We start from the raw sequence: 21,541 nt of genomic DNA on the forward strand, positions 1-21,541 counted from the left end.
CCAATTGTTAGGTCACACACACACTGTAGAGGGGGTGAATACAGTGTATAGTACACTCAAATCGAACTTTAAGAACTTAAGTAACAGAAAACAAACTTTATTGAAACAATAAACTCTGTTACAGTATGGAACTGTTACCTCTCAGTGATGAACAAATATCACGAGAGCTGCTAGGGTTACAATGAATAATCTTCTCTAATAATGATAACACTTATAGTGTAAACCCTATATCTGTGTTTATATACTACACAGTTACAAGATAATCGCTAATTGATATGGAATATAATTCTGCTTCCTAAAATATATCAATCAGATATCTTTTCTTCCAAGTATTCCATTCTTCACGGAATTCCTTCTTCATGCATATCTCTTCTTATGTTTATCTTGATCTTCTTTCCTTTAATCAACTAATGTACTTATCTGATTGTCCTTCAGCACTTAAGTTCTGATATCTATCTTCTGACAATTATCTCCTGATAACATATGTATAGATATCCTTAAGTCCTGACTTCCGGTATAAGTACTGATCAACAGTTAAGTACTGATTTATCCTGTTCAAGTAAGATCTGAAAGCTAAACATAAAACATATTAGCCATGACATTATCAAATATATCTAATAGTTTATCCCATATGTCCAGTTTGTCACAATGCTGCAGAAAGTGCAGAGCTTGCTCTGTTCTACTGTTCTTTTGCTCAGTCCTGTTGGAGTTTAGAGAAGGTAGATGGTGTCTCCAGCGCAGATACGTCAGTGTAGAGTATTATGAAGAATTGGTTCCAAAGTAAGTCTTCTAAGGAGTTGGAGTTTATTTGTATGCTAGTATGGCAAATATGGGAGCATAGAAATATTGTGGTATGGAATAAGAAGTTTAAACCTTCGTCTATGGTGGTTAATGCTGCTAGCTCTATTCTATTTCAAAGGCAACGAGCTCAGAGCATGCAAGACAGTCACTGGAAGCTTAACGACAGGGAATGGGTGTTAATTTGGATGAGACCGTATCTGGGGTGGCTGGTGTGTAATGTTGATGCTGCGGTCTTTGAGTCTAGTGGTCGAAGCTTTTTTGGTTGCGTTTTGAGAAATGATCAGGGTCAATTTGTAGCTGGCTTCGGTGGGTTCTGGACGGGCATTGTTGATCCGAAGGTAGCTGAGGCTTTGGCCTTTAAAGAGGCATTATCTTGGCTGAAAAGGAAGGGGATCTCCTGTGTGAATATTGAGCTAGATTCTCTAGCTGTTGTCCAAGCTTTCGACAGTAAGTTGAGAGATTCCTCGTACGTGGGGCTATTATGGAGGATTGTCGGTCTATAGTTACGGGCTTAAGGTCCTATTCTGTGTACTTTATTAGACGTTCTGCGAACTCAGTAGCTCATGCTTTGGCTAGAGAGGCTGGTTCTGAATGTAAGGAATGGTGTGATAGTACCATAAAAAAAAAAGGCATGCAAATATAAAAGGACAAAACGCATTAAAATTTCTCCCGATGCATTAGGACAGCAATTTTTTACATAAAATCCAACGGCTGAGATTAATTCATGAAGACTCTAGTCGACACACCCAATCTGTCGCTCTCCTGCACACACCCTGAAATGTTAGATACAATCGTGCGTAACCATAGGTCCATAATCCACCAAAATTGATAAATTACATCGAACAGTGTGAAAAAGATTGAATCTTTACTGGAAAAATTTAATCTTTATCAAGTTTCGCATCTGGGTCTGAAGCAAAAGTAATAAAAGTTGAGCTTTTCAAGTCCATAAATCTAGGGTTTTGATAGATACAAATTTTGTATGTATGGAGGCTTATAAGAGATGGGTCAGGACCAATAAAGAATATGTTCATTCTTTGGAGTCTCTTTTTAATGTAAGCCCTCTTCTTGACTACATGTTTTTTTAAGTACTGTTCAATTATGTTGCTTTTCTAGTTTATTGGGTGATACTAATTTAGTTTTAATGTTTGTTTGATTGTAATTGTTTATGTTTTGTTACTCTTATTTTTTTTTATAGTTAATTACAATTACACACGCTCATGCGCCAGGATTCGAACTCTTGTTAGTTTTATTGTTGCTTAATCCTATATGCAACTGTTCAATTGATAGTTAAGGAAGCAAATTTGTGAATTCTATTTTGATAGTTAGCTAGAGTAGTGTAAGTGTTACATATGTATTGGAACCTATGGTGTGAGTCTATGAGAAGAACAAGATGAGGTGATATCATAATCCGAATTAACATATTTACTTCGCATAAGAAACAACTCGGGGATGGAAATATTAATGTTTTTCATTAGTTCAATTCAATTTAATTTAATTCAAGTGATCATCGTTCAAGGATTATTAATGTTCATTATTTTAATTCAGTTCAATTTAAGGGATCATAGTTTAAGGCAAACTAAGTTGAGTTTGTATTTCATAGCTCGTGTACCTTCATTTAAGCAAGTGCCTTAATTTGTGGAGTGGTGATTCATCTATGTCTGACACAGTATAAGATTGTTTAGCAAGTTATTTATATGGTCTAATAATTGATTGACGTGCATCTGGAGTTCTCAGTATGAAAGGATATCATATGATTATGGATGAAATGGGTTCTTCTTATAGCAATAGAAAGTTTGAAACCATAATGTTATTATAAATTTATTATATAAATATACATTATCAGCAGACAATCCGATTTAATGGGTATTTTTTTGATTTTTCCATGGTATCATGTTCATTCCCGTTGTACGGAATGATCCCGGTCGTTTCTTTCTATCCAAATACTGTATAGCTATGGTTGTTGTTTGGGCGGGTTTAATGGCTTAATATGAATCAGCATATTTTTATCCCTATAACCTTGTTCTTGCTCCAAGGTGGAGACAGGATATGTTTGTTATACCCTTCATGACTACTTTAGAATGATTTGTTGGCGGGGGACTGGTTTTTCTTTCGGATAGGCCCTGAAAGCGAAGGATGTTTGGAATTCCAACAGGCTTCTAAGTGTTGGCCTACTAACACACCAGAAATTTCGTATAACCCATCCAGTAATGTTGATGGAACAGGATAGAACATTCATATTGTCCTCTGAAAAAATATAGCTTCAAATTTAATTATTTTGAATTAAACATCTCTTTCCATTCGTGACTACTTAAATCCTGTATATATTTTGAATACAATTTTGGGGTGTAGTTTGCAAGTTCTGACTTAGTGAGAATGTGAGATGATTCCTGAATACAAACCCTTTAAATGCCTTTTGCTTAGTTAGATATCTATTGTAGCCTTTATAGGAGTTAAATGCATTTACGAAATTGTAGAAATCGCCTGATAGCTAAAATATAAGAATGAGTTTCTGAATGACTAGGTATTGCATTTTGCTACAAAATCTTTCTTATGCATGTTTGGCATAGGTGGCAAAAGCCTCTTGTAGAATAGATAGAATAGTAACTAGTAAGCACTCCCAAAAGAAGCAGACATATATACTAGTAGGTATGTGAACACTATGTTACTAGGACTCGACTAGAAGAGTCCGACATGGACACGTGTCCAAGTATCAGACTCGGCAACATTTTGAAAAATATACATGTTTTTGGCCTAAAATAAGTGTCCAAGTCCGAGTGTCCAAGTCCGAGTGTCCATGTCCGAGTGTCGAGTGTCCGACACGGGTACTCCAAGATAAAATGAAGAGTCCGAGTAACATAGTGTGAACATTTATCTGACGCACAAATAGTCCGTTTAACACTGGAAAAGGTCATAAGACTAATAATGAGTTTTTAAGTCATTCTTGTTTTTTACAAATTATCTTGCGTTTCTTGTTCTATTGATTAATTGTTTGGGTATTAAGTATTAACATGATGCGTTTACTGCATGATGCCTGTTTTGTATACTCAGGGTTTGACATGGCTTCTACCAGAGCGGTTTTCTGAATCTGAAATTGGACCCGAAGCAGGTTTTGTGAAGTTTCGGTAACACTGAGTTTCTTCTTGTTACCCTAAACGTAACAGGATTTTTGTTTATTTCCTAACATAATCTTATCTGATCTCTTAGAGTACGTAGCGAGATTGGGATGTTATTTAAATCTTTTGAATTTAAAATTTGGGTGTTAATTGGTAAGCTCAAAATACTAAACCAAACATACCCAGTATGTCCTACTCAGATTGAGGTGGGGGAGGGGAGGGATTGGCGTGGGGTACGGGAGGGGAAGGGGGTCAAATGTAAGAAGGCCTTACCCCTTGCTAGATGCTGTTAAATATATTTTTTTGTGAAGTAAGATTTATTTGAAATTAAGAAATTAATTCAATAAATATTCAAAAAAAAAAAGAAGCTCGAGTATGTTGTAATACTTTCACCCAAATAATTTTACATCATTTGTGTTTTTGTATTTAAAGTTTCAGTTATCCTATAAATATTTTTTTTAAAATATACAAAATATGTTTTTGCCTGATTCAATTTCATATTTCCATGTCAAACATGCAAATTCAGTACATGTGTTTTTGTTTTGATCTCCAAAATATGATTAAATAGAAACTATGATTGATGTGCAGAGACAAAACTTTAAACATTGAGTCTAAGGTTGTGTTCACTTGGTGGGAATGGAATAAGGAAGGAATAGAATGAAAAATTATATACAAATTTTATGAAGAAAAAAGCATATAAGAGTGTAATTATGAATGAATATAAGGTAGTCTAAATTTTCTATGATGAGAATTGTAGAAAAATTGATGCAGAAATGGAATGAGAATTCCTTCCAAACCATGTGGGTTAGAATTCTAGCTCAAATAGTTTGGAATGGAATGGAAGAAGGAATGAAAATTTTAAACATTTTCCTTAAACTCACCCAAATAAGAGTTCAAATTTCATTCCATTCTCCCCTCATTCCATTCCATCAAAGTGAACACAGCCTAAAAGAAGTTCACAGGGCAGATTACTGTTTCGGTTTATTGACAGTTTGCTCTTTCCTTGATATTACCTGTTGTATCAATTGAAATTTTTACTGAAAATGTTATAATTTGATCTGCAGTAACATCAGTTTTGGGCATAATCACTGCTATCAACGAACATATAATTGATACGACCCCAACACAAGTGCATGAAACATCTGCCAGCTCTTCATCCTTTCCGTATTCCTTGTGCATAACTCTGCTTAAAGACTCTGAAACATTTATTGAAGTTGTGGGACAACAATATTACGGGGAGGACAAAAAATGGAATTTCATAGCTGTTACAGAGGCCATCAAGTAAGTACATGTTACACCAATATGTTAGTTGTCATAATTTATATTCACCGCTTTGTGCACATTAACAAATTTATGTGTTCGATAACATTAGAGCATTAGTAAGACTAGCCTTGCTCCGGAACCATGGGTATAAGATGCTTCTACATGGAGGAGAGAATTCAAACGAAGACAATGAATCAGATACTTTGAAGCGCCAATCTGGATATGGAAATCGAGCACAGAATAGACAGCATCTTGGGCAGACTCATCTTGAAGGAAGGGCATTGTCTGCATTGAGCAGGTTTGGAGAAAATGCTAGGAGGGTTTCTGAGCCAGCGTGGTTGCGCAGGGTTCAACACCAACAAGCAATAATGGAACCTCCAGGTACCAACTGTTTTGAATTTGTTTTTTTGATAAGAGTCATATTAGTTTTCAACTCTAAGATTGGTACAAACCATATACAGCTGCAGCGGCGAAGAGACCTACCGTTGCCAGTTTATTGTCAGAAAAGGGTCTTCCTGGGGGCTTCTTTGTATTGGGGGAGGCTACATACATTCTCAGACCACTTATATATGTTCTATTGATACGGAAATATGGAGTTCGTTCATGGTTTCCTTGGTCAGTCTCGTTGGCTGTGGACTTGATGGGAATGAGCATTCTTTCGCTTGTTACAACATCATGGCTTACTAAGCAAAACAACAATGTACAGCTATCCAGCCCTGAAAAGAATGAGGTAGGAGTGCTACCCTCTTTTGTAGAAAACAATGCACTTGCGCATAAACATTTGTTCTTTGTGTGAGATAGATAGAAGGAAAGATGATTGGATTGTATTGTTTTCTTCATCCTCTGTATTACAGAACTGAAAAATCAGACAAGTTTGGACTTGATCCAAAGAAAAGAAAAGAGACAAATCTTTCTTGGAACTGTTTAGATTAATGTTGCAGCTTTGTATATGTTAGTAAATTCCACAGTGCTGATTAATATGCATAATGTGGTTTTTTACTGGGTCTTGTGTGTCTGATGCAGTTAAACAGGCGGAAGATACTGTGGGCCCTTTATCTGATGAGAGATCCGTTCTTTTGCAATTATACTCGGTAATCATTTTTAGAAATTCATCTTATAGGCGGTCGTAAGGATTTTTAAAACAGAACCAAAATGAAGTAAGACACTGATTACTTTTTATTCTTACAGGCAAAGACTCGAAAGCACAGAAAAAATCTTACAGCCTATACCCGTCGTTGGATTTCTTGCAGGTTGGTGATACTGTATTATATGTTGGTTCTGATTATTGTCTTACCCTTGTTTATTTATATATTTGTAACAGATTTGCTGATATAGTATTGTCTCTTGATTTGCAGCAAAACTAATTGAGCTTATGGTTGGAGCTCAGACGCGCTACACTTATATGTCTGGTTCATGATAAAAGCATCCATTCTCTTCAGACCTGTAAGGAACCACCAAATAGATGTATGGCATGAGAAATCATAATATTTTGTCAAATTTTTGCTTTTGAATTGTTCCATCTGTCATTAAGGTACCTCAACTATACACCTAGTAAATCATTGATTTGTTTCCTGTATATATGTCCTTGGAAAGGTCAGACTATATTTAGCAAAAAAAAAAATCAGACTGTTTTTCAAGTCGTCTAACTTTGTTAGTTCCTTTATTATGGTGTATTGCATGAAAGTTTGGTGCAATTCTTATTTCTGAGAGCAAGTCTAATGCATAGCTATATTTAGTCTTATAGCTATAATATATGACTAAAATCATAAAACTCTTCGTCAAAAAAAATAAATCATAAAACTCAACTCCAATGCATAGCTATACATTAATGGATAAATGCATAAATGGATACTTGGTATTATATTTGAGACCAAGAATGGCTATAGCCATCCTTGCCACATCATCAAATAACTAATAATGGAGTGTAAAGAGGTCCACTTTAAAATTTTAAAATAAAGTGAACGAGTTGGATGAAATGTTAGCTGAATATTGAATTATTTGGTTGTGACGTAGAACTAGCATTGGAGTGTAAGTCCTATTTTAGCACAAAAAAAAACACTTTTTGGTGCCATATTATAGCAATGGCTATAAGCCATTTTTCATTTAGTATTGGACTGCTCTTTATAATGGATGTCTTCCTTGTTACTGTTGCATATGACCTTAAATGTTATTATTGTAATTACTATAATCTCTCACTGACACATTTGTTCCCTTTGTTACATTTCAGTTTCTGAGTGAAACGTATACAACACTAGCAGCTTTTTTTGTGATAATCATTTTGCAAATAAAGAGGTCTACTTGGTCTCCCCTCAGTCTGCCGCAGCAGGGCGGGATAGCTACCTGCTTTTATGCTGCTCCCAAGGTTTCATTCTTCACTGGAGCTCATTAATGTGGTAATCTCTGTTGTACCTGGGTGGAAAACAATACCTGCAACCCAGCATTTTGGTTTAAGTAGACTATTATTTGTTCCATTACAGTTTAGTTGTAAATGAGTCAGATTTCTGAATATAATAGCATTATGCCCATTATCATTATGAAAGAGGCTGGCTACATGTACCAAAAGGTGTACTTGACCCCATATAAATTGGAAGCGTTTCTGCTTGGTAATGTAATGAAATATTCTTAATATGGAAAGCTAGTCTTGTAACAAGTGAAAAGTTTTACTATGGGTATGAAATTTCTGGTTTTTGTCGGTGTTCTGTACTATTTTTTTTCATGTTAAATCTCCTCCACTTTTGAGCTAAGTGAACTGCTGCTTCCAACGCTCTTGATCTTTAGATAGCGTGTAGAGTTTCTTTCAAGCAACTAGTATCTAGAATTGTAAATTGCAATTCAGAGAATGTAAGGCTTGTTTGTCATTTTGGAATTCAGGCTTACAAGCCTCAAAGTCTTGTCCATGTCTGTGAGTCATAGTTGTTGCAAGCGTGAGAAATTACAATATAATCATAGCTCCATGCTTCCATTAAGTCAGTAGTACAGATAATGAGTTCACTAATTACAAAGTAAAGCTCATGTTTTTGGTTATGGAGTAGGTCAGCTTGGTGAAGAAATGCATGTAGTGGGGGTGGCTATGGAAATTAGTAGCTAGGTCCACCCTACACCCCCACTCTCCCAAGTGGGTACCTGGGGTTGGGGCATTGGGACTACACCATGAAACCAAGTGGGGCTTTATGGGGTTGAGGGTCCTCACCAAGCCTCAGCCATTTGGGCCAGCATTCACATCTTTTGGTCCCCCTCCCCCTGCTCCCACTGCAACTGCAGTGGTTCTGCCCCCACCACCGCCCATGCAAAATTCCCTCTTTTAGTTACTTCATCTTCACTAAAATTTCGGATTAATTATCAAACTAGTCACTTATACCAGAAAAATCAAACCAAATCAAATCGAAATTATATTTGATCCTTGTAGTAATATGTGTTATTTATTTGTAAAACAATCTTCTTCCTCAGGTTTACGGTTTGTGTACATTATGATATTATCTAGGGAAATGTTATATTCATAGCAGAATTTTTATTTTCAGAGCAAAATAAATTGAAAAGACGATAATATTCTTATATATAGTTTTACTGATTTATGTGCTGTTAGGGATAAGTTAATCTTTTCACGTCAATTTTATCGGAAAAATAAAAATTCTGATCCGAAAATAACATTTCATGTCCTTGTTATCATTTCCTTTCCTTGTTATCTATCCAACATAGAAGGGAGAGAAAAGAATGTAAATTTAAATAGGCAAAGTGCCTCACAATTTGCTTCATTGGAGGCATCATAGAAGCTTAAGTTTGACCCAACCAAACAAGAAGGATAAATAAAATGGTAACCCCGATGGAAAGGGGCCTACCACGTGTCAGAGTCAAATGGGACCTACCCACAATGTTACCCGTTAGATGTCCTCATCCTGTAATTAGGTAACTGATATTACTTGCATCTTATTCTCTTTTTCTCTTCAGGGTTCATTCATTCAACAAACTTTCCTTGCTCCACAACATGTCCTCAATACCAAACCAAGAGCTTCATCATCTTAATGATTCAAGAACCGCTGATAAATCTTCACCTCAAAAACCACCACCTAAGAACATACAATTGTCTCCGGGTTCCGAATTGTCATTAGTAACACCGAAGAATGAATCCCATGTGGAAGAGAAATTGAAACTAGGCACGGATGAGATGATGCAATCTGTATCGTCTCATCCGCAGTCTAAAAGGGTCTCGACGAAAGATCGTCATACAAAAGTGGAAGGTCGTGGGAGGCGCATACGGATGTCAGCCACATGCGCTTCCCGTGTCTTCCAACTAACACGCGAATTAGGCCACAAATCGGATGGGGAAACCATCCGATGGTTGCTCGAGCATGCGGAGCCAGCTATTATAGCTGCAACAGGGACGGGAACTGTCCCTGCAATCGCCATGTCAGTAAACGGGACTCTTAAAATTCCAACCACCCCGTCCACCACAGACAACACATCCAACACTGCCTGTAAAAGGCGTAAACGTCCAGCAAACAGCGAATTCGTCGACGTAGAATCAAATTCCACAGTATCAGCTCCCCTCATGATGTCATCATCAGCTACAATCCAAGCACAACCATTAGTACCCATGTACGCAATTCCAGCAAATGCAACTCCAACATATTGGATGATCAATCCAACAAATCAAGTACCTCAACTATGGACGGTCCATGCTGCGGCGCCTTTAACAGGTGTTTCGGCACGGCCCATTTCATCATTCTTGGCATCCATGCAGCCTGTACAACTAAAGTATCCATCAGAGGCTCAATCTTCTGGAGCTGCCAAAGCAAGTTCATCCAATGATTCAGGTAAAACGAATAAACCAACGCTAAGAGATTTTAGTTTAGAGATTTGTGATAAAAAAGAACTTCCACTCCTGGGAAGAAACTGATCTAGTGGGGATAATTAATCAGGCTTCGGTTTTATTGTATTCTCAGTACCTGATAATTAATTTATCTGTTTGTTTTGTAGGTTATGACAACTTTAGCTAATTCACACAACAAACTTCTTCAAATTATATATTTTAATAGTTATGAGTTGCCAAATTTCTTGTTGTTTTATATTCATTTGGCTTAAATACATACAATTATTTAAGAATATGGACAAGTTAAAATGAACGGAACAATAAATGTGACTGTTACGCAAATTATCACTGTCACTTTGTAAATTATATTCTACGAACAAGATAATTTAAATACTTGTATATCTTTTCTTATGGACAGTAAATAATTTAAGCCAGGATTAGATGTTAAATTCAGCTTCCTAGCTCCTAGCTATGTTAATGCAACTTGTATATGACTTACAAAATTACGTTTGTAATCACAATTATGTGGGCGAAATACCCTTAAAAAAGATTGTGTACTGAAGTTTGATAAATTTTCTTCAATTTTAGTGCAGAACCCATAGATTAGGTGTTAATCTTAAATATCACTTTTTGAGATAAAATGATCCTGAATATTAATTTAAAAAAATATGATTATAAATATCATTTTAAGACGGAAGTGTGTATGCTGTTTAAAATTTATGACCAAAACATAAATGCATGTAACATTTTTCTTTTCTTTTTTTTAATTTATAAAAAGTCAAAACGGAACTGAATCTTGTATTTTTTTTAAATAGCAAAAGGCAACTTGAGAAGGTGTTTAGAGGGTTGTAAACGCAACTTGAGTTTTAGCTTTGGAGCAAAACGCAAAACGCAAAACATATTAATATTTTGCATATTTCTTTTTTCTTTTATCCAAAATACTAGATAATGTTATATTTTTAAACTTAACTCGTTAATTTAAGCGGTATTTTATTAGTATTTTATTCATATCTATAAATATTTTATTATTTTAAAACCCAAATTAAGAATTGATAAATGTTAAAATATTAAAAAAACTTAATAATGATAGTTTGGTTCCTAGGGCCCTAAACCTTAAATTAAATTAGGGTTTAGGCTATAGGGTTTAGGGTCCTAAATCCTAAATCCTAAACCCTAAATCGTTATAATTTTTATTAATTTAATTTTTAATATTTCTAAAACCTAAAAGGGGATTTTGAACTATAAAATGTTAAATATTGTTAAATTAGACATGTTTTATTTAATTTTTTAATATTTGTAAAATCTAAAAGGGGATTGTTAAATCTCAAAAATTAAAAATTGTTCAAAAAATTATTTTAAAATTTTAATATTTTTGAAACCCAATAAAAAAGTTTGAAAATATAAAATATTAATTAAAAACAATTGAAAACATATTTTTAAGTTGTGTTATATTGTTAAAAACATAACATAAAGTGTTGTTTAGTTTAAGGTCTATAAATGTGATTTAAACTAATAAAATTAATTAAAGGAAAAATTAAAAAAAATGAAATGATTGAAAAACGTGGAACGATGTTCCGTTTTTATGTTTACAAAAATGTGATTTGAAACTAGATTTTAAACTACCAGAAGATTGTTAAACCTCAAAAATTAAAAATTGTTCAATTAGGGTCCACGCTTGAATTTTAAAAAATTATTTTAAAATTTCAATATTTTTGAAATCCAATAAAAAAATTTGAAAATATAAAATATTAATTAAAAACAATTGAAAACATATTTTTAAGTTGTGTTATATTGTTAAAAACGTAACATAAAGTGTTGTTTAGTTTAAGGTCAAGGAAAAATTAAAAAAAATGAAATGATTGAAAAACGTGGAACGATGTTCTGTTTTTATGTTTACAAAAATGTGATTTGAAACTAGATTTTAAATTATTAGAAGATTGGCTCAGTTGGTTAAAAAGAGAAAAATTATTCTCTTGGTTACAGTTCATACCCGAAGATAACAATTATTTTTCGTAAATTATTTTTATATAGGACAAAAATTTTAACCGGCGAATTATATACTTAGAGTAATCTAAGTATTTCGACTTGTTTACCGAAATTTTTCATGAACATGATACAAATCATATTTTAATTTATTGACGCATCTATATGTACGCATCATCACTGTATTACTATTACAATGAAAAATATTAATTAACAATTAACAATGTTACACGCACTCATGAAATGTTTTAAAAACCAATCTGGATTAATTAATATTTTCGATACTGATTAGGTTTTTTTTTTTTTATCGTAGATAACCCGCAGCCGCTAAGCTTCAAGTGCGCACCGGGTAAACTCTACGGGCTCACACGTAATAGCCTGCAAACCACGTGAACCAAGGTAAACCGCATTTAAGCGACATACTCTGGCTCAGGAAGCATAATCATAAATTTTCCTCCTGAGACCATGATGATAATTTTCCTCTTTTTAATCAGCTGAGCTGATTAGATTCTTTTACATATATGTTTGACTACATAGACATGTTGCGCATTATTAGGCTTTTTTTTCGTATGAAGTGGAAACTGGTTGGTAAATAGAGAGAATACCAGCCACCGGTCAAAAGACCACGGTTGTAAATTGAGGGTGTCTATCAAATATTTTTTTTAATTATTTATACATTTCCGACTCAAAATTAAATTTACACTTTTACTTGAAAACTAATTCAATAATCCGTGTAATGTACGAGCATGCTCTATACGTAAATTGATAAATTGATGTTATTTTAATTATAATTGTTGACGGTATATTTATATTAATTTCTGATGGATCGATTGGTAAAATAACTCCCTTTACAAATCGGTGATGAAATTAACAAAATTTTGTTTCAAAATAAAAGAATTGTATGTACCGCAATGAAATCGAAATGTACGACCAAAATATAAGCAAATGAAAGCACACATTTTTCATTAAAATAATTACAACCCATATGAATGATAACGATAACCGAATAAAATAATATGAAGTTATTTAAATAGTTACTACAGTTATTTATAGGGTACAATTATTGATACGATAAATATAAGATATTCTTACTAACCTTAGCAGAAAATATAATAATTAAATATGACTGTCGACATATTGAATATAATATTTTTGTATAACTAATAATATGAATACAATTTTCAATATACTTCGTATTCCATAATAAAGCTGTGAAGATGCGAACCATGAATATTTGGTAGAAAGTCTAACTAAAGAATATTGTTTAGCATAAAAGTAATGGCTCTTGTTGTGGAATAAAAACTAGAGGGCATTAATAATTAATGTTAGGTTTTGTGAGCTTTAAGCTTTAATGGCTGTTCTCGCGTTCGGAACTATCGGTCCTTACAAGATGCCTACGTATCTCTGTATGGTAGAGAATCAAGCCCAAAAACGTAGTTCTAGGTTGAGTGGTAGAGCCCTTTATATAGAGGTGAGTCTAGGGTTAGACTTGTGTTGAGAGACTTGGCGGGCAAGTCTCCAACTTAGATGGTGATGTTGAGAGACTTGTGTAGGACTTTGAGTCCATTTAGGACACATGTCTATGCTCTTTCAGCCGTATTGGGTCTAGTCCGGGAACAACTTGTGTTCGTGGACTTTAACGACCTCTGCTGGTGGGTCTTGACTACATGGGCCATCTTGAGTCTGCTACGAGCTTAGACCAGATAGGTTTGTACTGGACTTCAGACAAGAAGCCCACGTGTAAATAATGTAAAATTTAATGTGTATTTGGGAAGTATTTTTTATGCATATCATTTTCCCCCAACTTTCGTGAATAATGCTCGAGTTTTCGTGGAAGTTATAATGGTCTTTTCACGACTTGGGGTACTTTTGGCCCTTCTCGGGTGTCGGCCCTTCATGGGTATTGCCGTTTTATCGTAAAGTGTGGAGCAACCTACACGTTTACAACGACTTATATAGTGCGAGTATATGCACTTAAAGCCTTTGCACAGGCTAATTGGATAGTGTTTTACACTCAACGGTCCCAACTGGGACTAAAAAACGAGCATTTATCACCCCCCAACCTTCGTCAAGGTTAATTACCCGGTGAAAGCTGCTAACATGCCCTATTCGGGGCTAATCGGCCCTAATCAGGACTAATTTTCATGCTCAAGCTTAGGCTTAAAAGAGCCTAATTTTAAGCTAGAATGCACTAATTGACCTTAATCTAGGCTAACCTGCCCTAATCAGGGCTAATTTGTCTTAATCAAGACTAATTAGTATGCATAAGACACTAATTATCCATAATTTATACTAATCACGTGAGTGAATAGGTTAAACGGCCCTAACGGGGCTAATTTCATCACATGAGTCACAAATGGGCCCTCATTTGATTTAATTACGTGTAATACACATTAATCGGTCCTAATCGGGGCTTAATCTTAAAATTCTGAAAATTTTAAAAAATTCAATTTTTTTTCTATTTTTCCTAATTTCGCAAAAAAAATTAAAAAATCGCATAGGGGTCGCCGGGACTCTGCAGGACCTCCTGCAGGGCAAGCTGCAGGAAGTCCTGCTCGGCCAAAAGGCCCTTCTGCAGGCTGGTCGGCCAGGGGCAGGATCTCCCGTCCACTGCCGACCAAGGGTGCTTGCTCCAGAGATTTTTTTTTATTGCAGAACCTTCTATCCGAACGCAAACCCTTCGTGTATTCTGCTAGGCTCTTCTTGCTCTTGGTTATCCATATAATTAATCTCATGGTGGTTGTAGAGTTCCTCGTGGTTCTGCTACCCTTGTTTCAGCGAACGTTCCGTACTTATTCTATCGTACGTTATGTACTCGTTCTACTGAATGTTCTGTGCTCTATTGAACTTGTTCTATAGGAAACCTATACTCCATTTAACTTGTTCAAACTTACTTTATAGGATGTTCTGTACTCCAACAAACTTGTTCTCGTAGACGTTCTAGTGCTCACGAAACTTATTTCTGCTGAGAGTTATCCTTTCCAAGAGACTTCAAAGGAGGGTCTCCAGAACAACTTTAGAAGGCCTTAGGGCTCTCCTACAGAGGCTCCTGGTTGGCCTCAAGGCTCCATTTGTTGCCTGGTTGGCCAGGCCTGCTCTTGGTAGGCCTTGGGGCCACTCTCAGGGTGGTCTGGTCGGTCGGGAGGAAAAATTCTCTAAAATTGCTACAGTGAACGCTTTACTCATCACGAAACTTATTTCCGTGAACCCTCTGGTCTTCACGGAACTTGTTCTCACTTACCTTCTGATCTTTATGGAACTTGTCGTGGACGTCCTAGTCTTCACGAAACTTGTTTCTGTTGGAGGTCAACCCCTTTTAATGAATTCACATAAAATTTCACAGGAGGGCCACCGGAACAACTTCGTAAGGCCTCGGGACTCTCTTACAGAGGCTCTTGGTTGGTCGTAAGGCCTCATTTATAGCTTGGTCGGCCATGTCTGCTCTTATCAGACCTTAGGGCCCTCTGGGCTCTCCTACAGAGGCTCCTGGTCGGCCGTAAAGCCTCATCTGTAGCCTGGTCGGCCAAGTCTGCTCTTAGCAGATCTTGGGGCCCTCCGGGCTCTCCTACAGAGGCTCCTGGTCGGCCGTAAGGCCTCATCTGTAGCCTGGTCGGTCAGGTCTTCTCTTAGCAGACCTTGGGGGTCTTCTGCAGGGTAGTCTGATCCGTTATGAGAAGAATATTCTGTTCTCGTGCTCGTGAGTACTCTGGCCTTCACGAAACTTGTTTAGCTGAAAAGCTAATCTTGTTCTAATTTTATAAGCTTTGCTAATCATGGTGATTAATGTAATTATCCCTTAGCTAAAATTAATGACTTATATTTAGTCCCAACCAGGCTTTTCTCGGAGGACTGATACGATAAGCGGTGTCATGCATCGCTTTCTTCGTTTATTATGTCGTGCCTTCTAATTTTTCGATCGTTTTTCTCCACCATTTTCGGTGTTCTTTCGAGAGGTACCTGCTAACGTGAACCAGAGAGAGTTACGACCTGCTATAGCAGGTAGCTCTTTTCCTATAAAAGAAGATGAGAAGTGTTCATTTTCATTCACACTTTCATTTATCAACTTCTCAAATTCTCAAATTCTCTCAAGCCTTTCACAAGCTTTCAAAGGATGTCTTAAGGTCAAGGTCCTAGCATATCTTCTTTATCCATGAAGGAAGCTATGCACAAGAGGGCTACTATTCGCTCTTTGCAAGGTATAGATGTTATTTCTCCTTTCTCTATTAATCGTTTTTTCTAACAGTCTGAAGAGCATGCTGGATGAGAGGGTGGACGAGTACCCAAGTACTGTCCACTTTGATGCGTTCCATCATAGGAGTATACTCCGTGAAGGGGATGTTGAAGAGATTCAGTCGAGTTACTCTTGGCCCGAACGTTTAGAGATCCATAATGCTAAGCCTAGTGAGAAGGCTTGCAATCTCAGTCCCTAGAGACTATTTGTATACAAGGCAGCCTTGAAGTCCGAGCTAAGGCTTCCCCTGCACCCCTTTATTCTGAGGCTTCTGGTCGAGCTCAAGATTCATCCGTGTCAGCTTTATCTCAACAAGTGGGCTTTTATCATTCTCTTCATAGCGAGGTACTATGACTTGGGCATCTTATTGATCGTAACAATGTTCCGAAGCATCTTCTTGATGAAAGCTTCTCCTCTGAACATACCTGGTTGGGTCGTGATACAACATAGAGCTCATGTTCCTCACATAGTGAATATGAGTTCTCTTTATGACTCAAACCACAACTGGAAAAAGAAGCTTGTGGTCTTAGAATGGAAGGGTGGAGACTAGGGGGCGTACTTCAGCATGACTTCAGCAGTCCAGTTGATGGTTCTCATTACATTCTCAATCTTTCAGATGTTGAGCTTCTTGCCCGCGACCTCCTTATTGATGATGACGGGAGAACCCCTTATTGGGAGTTCTTAACAGAAACCAAGCTCGTCGAGGCTGACATTAGCAGCCTCTCTGTAGAGGGTATTTATTTTTATTCTACTTCAACTTTGTGCAAATTTATTCTTATATATGTCTTCTTTTCATCTTGTTTCAGCTACTGAGGCTTTTGACACCAAGGTCAACAAGAGCGATGTGGTCACGGGAATGATGGCTCGGGATGCAGCCAAGCAGGCCAACCGTGTCCCTAAGATTCCTGTTTTCCTTGAAGCATCAGGATCTGGCCAAAAGAGGACCAAAGACTTCGATGGGAGTGAAAGGATACCTTGGGAACCTTCTTGGGGTATCTCCAAAAATGACTCGGTGTTCGGCAGTCTGGGTACATCCTTCGAGTGGTCGAGGAACTGTGTTACTCCTCCCGAGCTTTAGCATGTCTCCTCTGAGGAGAAACTACTTGAGGCCGAGATGCTAGGGGCTCACGCCTGGGATCAGGTACACTTAAACTTGTGTAAAATTTCGTTTAAGTGCACTTTTTTTAGAACTTGAAGAAATTTTATAGGAATCACCTTTACAGGGGGTCCTGCTCGGCCAAAGGGCCTTGTTTCATGCTGGTCGGCCTAGGCCTTGTGTTCGGGGACTCAGCCCTTCTCACTTAAATTTTTTATAACTACTCTTTATATTTTCCTTGTCATGCCAATGCTTACTTACCGTGTCCTCCATTCAGAGCATAAAATTAAAAAACGACTATGCAGCACTGCAGACCTCAATGAACAAGATGAAGATCTCTTCAGATGAGTGGGAGTTCAAAGCTCATGAAGTAGAGGGAAAGATTGCATCCTTAGATACGAAGTGCGCTAAAGTGGAGGATAAAAGGAATAAGGAATGGAAAGACCTCGTGGACTCATACCATAGATCCTCGTCATTCACTAAGATAATGGATGAGCACAATGATGAGATGCACCCTGTTAACCCGACCATATATTGGAAGAGGGGAGTCAAAGATGTTATGGACCCCTCCGGGCAGGCCTTCGGGTCTGTGTGCGAGACTCCTCGTATGCGGTCTCAGTCTAGTTCCAGCCGCGGGGGTTCCGATTTCAAGGGTAAGGCCCCGACAGCCCTTTATGGGAAGATCAGGGAGCCGGTTGCAGGGAGCAGCAACTCCTCCTCCGAGGCTAGTTCGGATGAGGGAGAGGAGGAGGAAGAGGAAGAAGGCCAGGGAGGGGGAATGGTGAGGAAGAGGACGGCTCTTCTGACGATTGACTGTTATGGCCTTGCATGGCTTTGATTACTGCATGTGGCCGTATTTTCAGACTTTGTTTATTCAGATTTTATTGGCTTGTATCCTATTGGTCCTTCGGGACTTAACTTATGATCCTTTGGGATCTTTATCTATGCGTTCTGTTTGATTTCATTTTATACTTGTCTTTTATTTCGGCATTTGGTCCTTTGGGACTTGCATTCTTTAAATGCTCGTACTTAAATAAATTGGTAGACAAGATGATGGAAATAAACTTGCATAAATAAATAACATCTCTGAGAAACGGGTTCAACCCTTACATAAGATGGTTTCATCGACCTTATTCATAAACTTAATATTAAGTACTAAGAACATATCACAAACTTCCTAAACATAATAAATCTTTAGGTTTAAAGCGTACCAAGTGCGGGGCACTTCGCCATCATTCAGGGTCTCCAACTTGTAGGATCCTCGCCCTAATGACTTCCTGACCTTATAAGGCCCTTCTCGATTAGGGGCTAGTTATCCTCTCTCCTCGACTCCCGATGCCTCAATCTTCCTTAGAACCAGGTCTCCCTGTTGAAAGAACCTTTCTTTAACCCTTCTGTTATAATAGAGGGAGGCTCTTTGTTGATGCTCTGCATTACGGGAGTTCATCCCTGACCTCATTAATGAGATTGAGAGAGAGCCTCATACCATCTTCGTTGGTCTATGGTTCATAAGCTTCGATCTTAGTTAATCCATGAGTGATCTCGAGGGGCACCACGGCCTCGGCTCCGTAAGCCAGCATAAATGGGGTAGCTTTAGTAGTCACCTTGCAGGTGATGCGATATTCCCATAGTATAGGCAACAACTCATCTGCCCAAGTGTTCCTTAATCATTCTACCCTTTTCTTAAGTCCATCAAGGATGATTCTGTTATCCACTTCCGCCTGCCCGTTCGCTTATGGGCGTGCGACTGAGGTGAAGCAAAGCTCTATGTTGTTATTATCTCAATACTCTCTAAACTCTGCATTATCAAATTTTCTCCCATTATCTGTGACAAGGATGCGTGGGATCCCAAATCAGCATATCACATTCTCCCAGAAGAATTGGGCAATTTGCTTGGTGGTTATCTTGGCTAGTGCCTTAGCCTCAATCCACTTTGTGAAGTAGTCTATGGATACCACAATGAACTTCCTCTGTCCTGATGCTACAAGAAATGGTCCAAGTATATCCATTCCCCACATCACAAAAGGGATGGGTGTGCTGATAGATATAAGCCTCCGGGGGCTGTCGTACTATTGGAGCGTGCCTCTGCCATCTGTCACATTTCTTCACATAATCCTTTGCATCGGATAGCATAGTAGGCCAGTAGAAACCCAATCGAGTTATCTTGTGAGCGAGGGCCCTGCCCCCTAGTGTTGCCATAAATCCCTCCATGGGCTTCTTTAAGCGCCTCCTCTACTTCAAGAGGTCTCAAGCACTTCAGGTATGGAATAATAAAGGAACTTTTATAGAGAAGACCTTCAATCAACGAATATCTCAATGCTCTCACCGACAGCTTGCGTGCCTCCTGGGCATCATCGGGGAGCCACCCAGTATCTAAGTGAGTTTTAATCGGGTCTATCCAATAACTTGTCACACCAACCAGTGCTATCAAATTTATGACATGTATAGTAGTGGTCTTCAGGACCTGGAAGTAGATACTTCTCGGATAGTTCTCGATTTTGGACGAGGCAAACTGGGATAAGGCATCCGCCGTAGTGTTCTCCTCTCTGGAACATGAATAGTGTACTATTCATCGAACTGAGTCTATATTCCTCTCACAACTCTCAGGTACTTGGCCATAGTATCATCTTTGGCCTCAAACTCTCCATTGACTTGAGCAACTACAAGTCTTGAGTCTCCACAAACCTTCAGGTTTTTGGCCCTCACGGATCTAGCCAAGCCTAAGCCGGCTATTAATGCTATATATTCTGTTTCGTTATTTGTAGTTTCGAAGTCCAATTTTAAAGCAGACTCAATCACGAACCCATTGGGGCTTTGCAAGACTAGACATGCACCACTAGATTTTGTTTTCGACACTCCGTCAAAATGGAGAACCCAATACTCTTTCAGGGTCATTTCTTTATCCTTCTCTTTCTCTCCTCCTTCTGGGTTACTATCTCTTGCCCCGACTTCTTGGTCGTTAATGGTGTATTTGACCACGAAGTCTGTTAAGGCCTGAGCCTTGATGGCCATTCGAGGCTTGTACTTGGATGTCAAATTCTCCCAACTCAATTTCCTACTTGATGAGCCTTCCACTGGCCTTCAAGCTATGAAGAATGTTCCTCAAGGGTTGGTCCACCAGGACTTCAATCATGTGAGCCTGGAAGTATGGTCTCAACTTCCTCGAGGATGTGATGAGGGCAAGTGAAAACTTCTCTATGGTGGAGTAGTTCAATTCTGCTCCGTGGAGCACCTTGCTTACGTAGTATACAGGCTTCTGGAGTTTCTGTTCTTCCTTTATGAGGACTGCACTCACGGCTTGTTCAGATACCACTAGGTACAGATAAAGGGTGTCATATGGACTTAGTTTAGCCAGCAATGGGGCTTCAGTCATGTATTTTTTTAGTTGTTCAAAGGCCTCTTGGCTCTCAGCTGTCCATTCAAAATTCTTCACATTCTTAAGGGTTTTAAAAAAGGGCAGACATTTGTCCCCAGACTTGAAGATGAACCTCCCTAGAGCTGCGATTCTCCCAATCAGCTTCTGAACATCCTTGATGGAGCGTGATGGCTCCATGTCTAGGATGGATTTGATTTTTCGGGGTTGGCCTCTATTCCCTTTTTAGAGACCACGTGCCCCAAAAATTTTCCAGACCCAACACCAAAAGCACACTTGGTGGGGTTTAATATCATCTTGTGGTGTCTCGGCACTTCAAATACCTCTCTGACATGACTAATATTATTGGCCTTGCTTAGGATTTTGACTAACATGTCATCAACATAGACCTCCATGGTCTTCCCAATTAAATGGGCAAAAATCTAATTTACCAACCTTTGGTAAGCAGCTCCTGCATTCTTAAGTCCAAAAGCCATAACAAGATAACAAAACACACCAAAGTCAGTTATGAAAGATACCTTGGAGGTGTCATCCTTATGCATTTTAATCTGATTGTAACTGCTAAAGCCATCCATGAAATTTAGCATCTGGTGTGTCCAGCGATCGCTTCAATCAGGGTATCTATCCTTGGTGGGGGTAGCAGTCCTTAGGACAAGCATCATTCAAGTCAGTGAAGTTGATGCATATCATCCACTTCCCATTGGTCTTCTTAACCATTACGGGGTTGGCCAACCACTTAGGGAATTGCACTTTCTTAATGAATCCAGCTTCTGGGAGCTTCTTGACCTCCTGTGTTAGGTCATACAACACTGTAGAAGGGGGTTGAATACAGTGTAGAATACAATCAAATCTATTTCAAACACAAGTTACAGTA

The 21,541-nt window shown here is 37.9% G+C and overlaps 2 protein-coding genes across 5 annotated transcripts; both read left to right on the forward strand.

Moving 5' to 3' along the window:
* The first annotated feature begins 1,530 nt into the window (after positions 1-1,530).
* LOC141667145 (peroxisome biogenesis protein 16) lies at positions 1,531-7,869 on the forward strand. Of its 3 annotated transcripts, none has more exons than XR_012552519.1 (9): positions 1,531-1,853; positions 3,850-3,907; positions 4,979-5,195; positions 5,287-5,558; positions 5,639-5,907; positions 6,201-6,268; positions 6,366-6,427; positions 6,533-6,708; positions 7,405-7,869. XR_012552519.1 is itself a non-coding variant. In XM_074473529.1 (9 exons), exons 1-8 carry the CDS (start codon positions 1,785-1,787, stop codon positions 6,592-6,594), a joined length of 1,077 nt encoding a protein of 358 aa, XP_074329630.1. In that variant the 5' UTR covers positions 1,531-1,784; the 3' UTR covers positions 6,595-6,641; positions 7,405-7,869. The 3 variants fall into 3 exon arrangements, 2 of the variants coding, with proteins under 2 accessions (XP_074329630.1, XP_074329629.1); XM_074473529.1 differs by having other exon boundaries at positions 6,533-6,641; XM_074473528.1 differs by having other exon boundaries at positions 1,532-1,853; positions 6,533-6,620.
* A 1,222-nt stretch (positions 7,870-9,091) lies between these two features.
* On the forward strand, positions 9,092-12,613 carry LOC141663855 (transcription factor TCP9). 2 transcript variants are annotated; one of them, XM_074469697.1, is made up of 2 exons: positions 9,092-9,988; positions 12,281-12,613. In XM_074469697.1, the coding sequence occupies exons 1-2, from the start codon at positions 9,160-9,162 to the stop codon at positions 12,358-12,360; spliced, it is 909 nt and encodes a 302-aa protein (XP_074325798.1). In that variant the 5' UTR covers positions 9,092-9,159; the 3' UTR covers positions 12,361-12,613. The 2 variants fall into 2 exon arrangements, with proteins under 2 accessions (XP_074325798.1, XP_074325799.1); XM_074469698.1 differs by lacking the exon at positions 12,281-12,613 and adding an exon at positions 10,152-10,407 and having other exon boundaries at positions 9,093-9,988.
* Positions 12,614-21,541: the final 8,928 nt, after the last annotated feature.

Source organism: Apium graveolens, chromosome 6, assembly GCF_009905375.1.
Source record: "Apium graveolens cultivar Ventura chromosome 6, ASM990537v1, whole genome shotgun sequence".
NCBI lineage: Eukaryota > Viridiplantae > Streptophyta > Magnoliopsida > Apiales > Apiaceae > Apium > Apium graveolens.

Bases quoted from the DNA above. Each gene is read 5' to 3' on its own strand.
- LOC141667145 (XM_074473529.1), top strand. From the start codon at position 1,785: ATGGAGGCTTATAAGAGATGGGTCAGGACCAATAAAGAATATGTTCAT. The intron at 1,854-3,849 runs GTAAGCCCTCTT...TTGTATACTCAG, and splicing joins CTTTGGAGTCTCTTTTTAAT to GGTTTGACATGGCTTCTACC. The intron at 5,559-5,638 runs GTACCAACTGTT...AACCATATACAG, and splicing joins AGCAATAATGGAACCTCCAG to CTGCAGCGGCGAAGAGACCT.
- LOC141663855 (XM_074469697.1), top strand. From the start codon at position 9,160: ATGTCCTCAATACCAAACCAAGAGCTTCATCATCTTAATGATTCAAGA. The intron at 9,989-12,280 runs GTAAAACGAATA...TTTTTATCGTAG, and splicing joins AAGTTCATCCAATGATTCAG to ATAACCCGCAGCCGCTAAGC.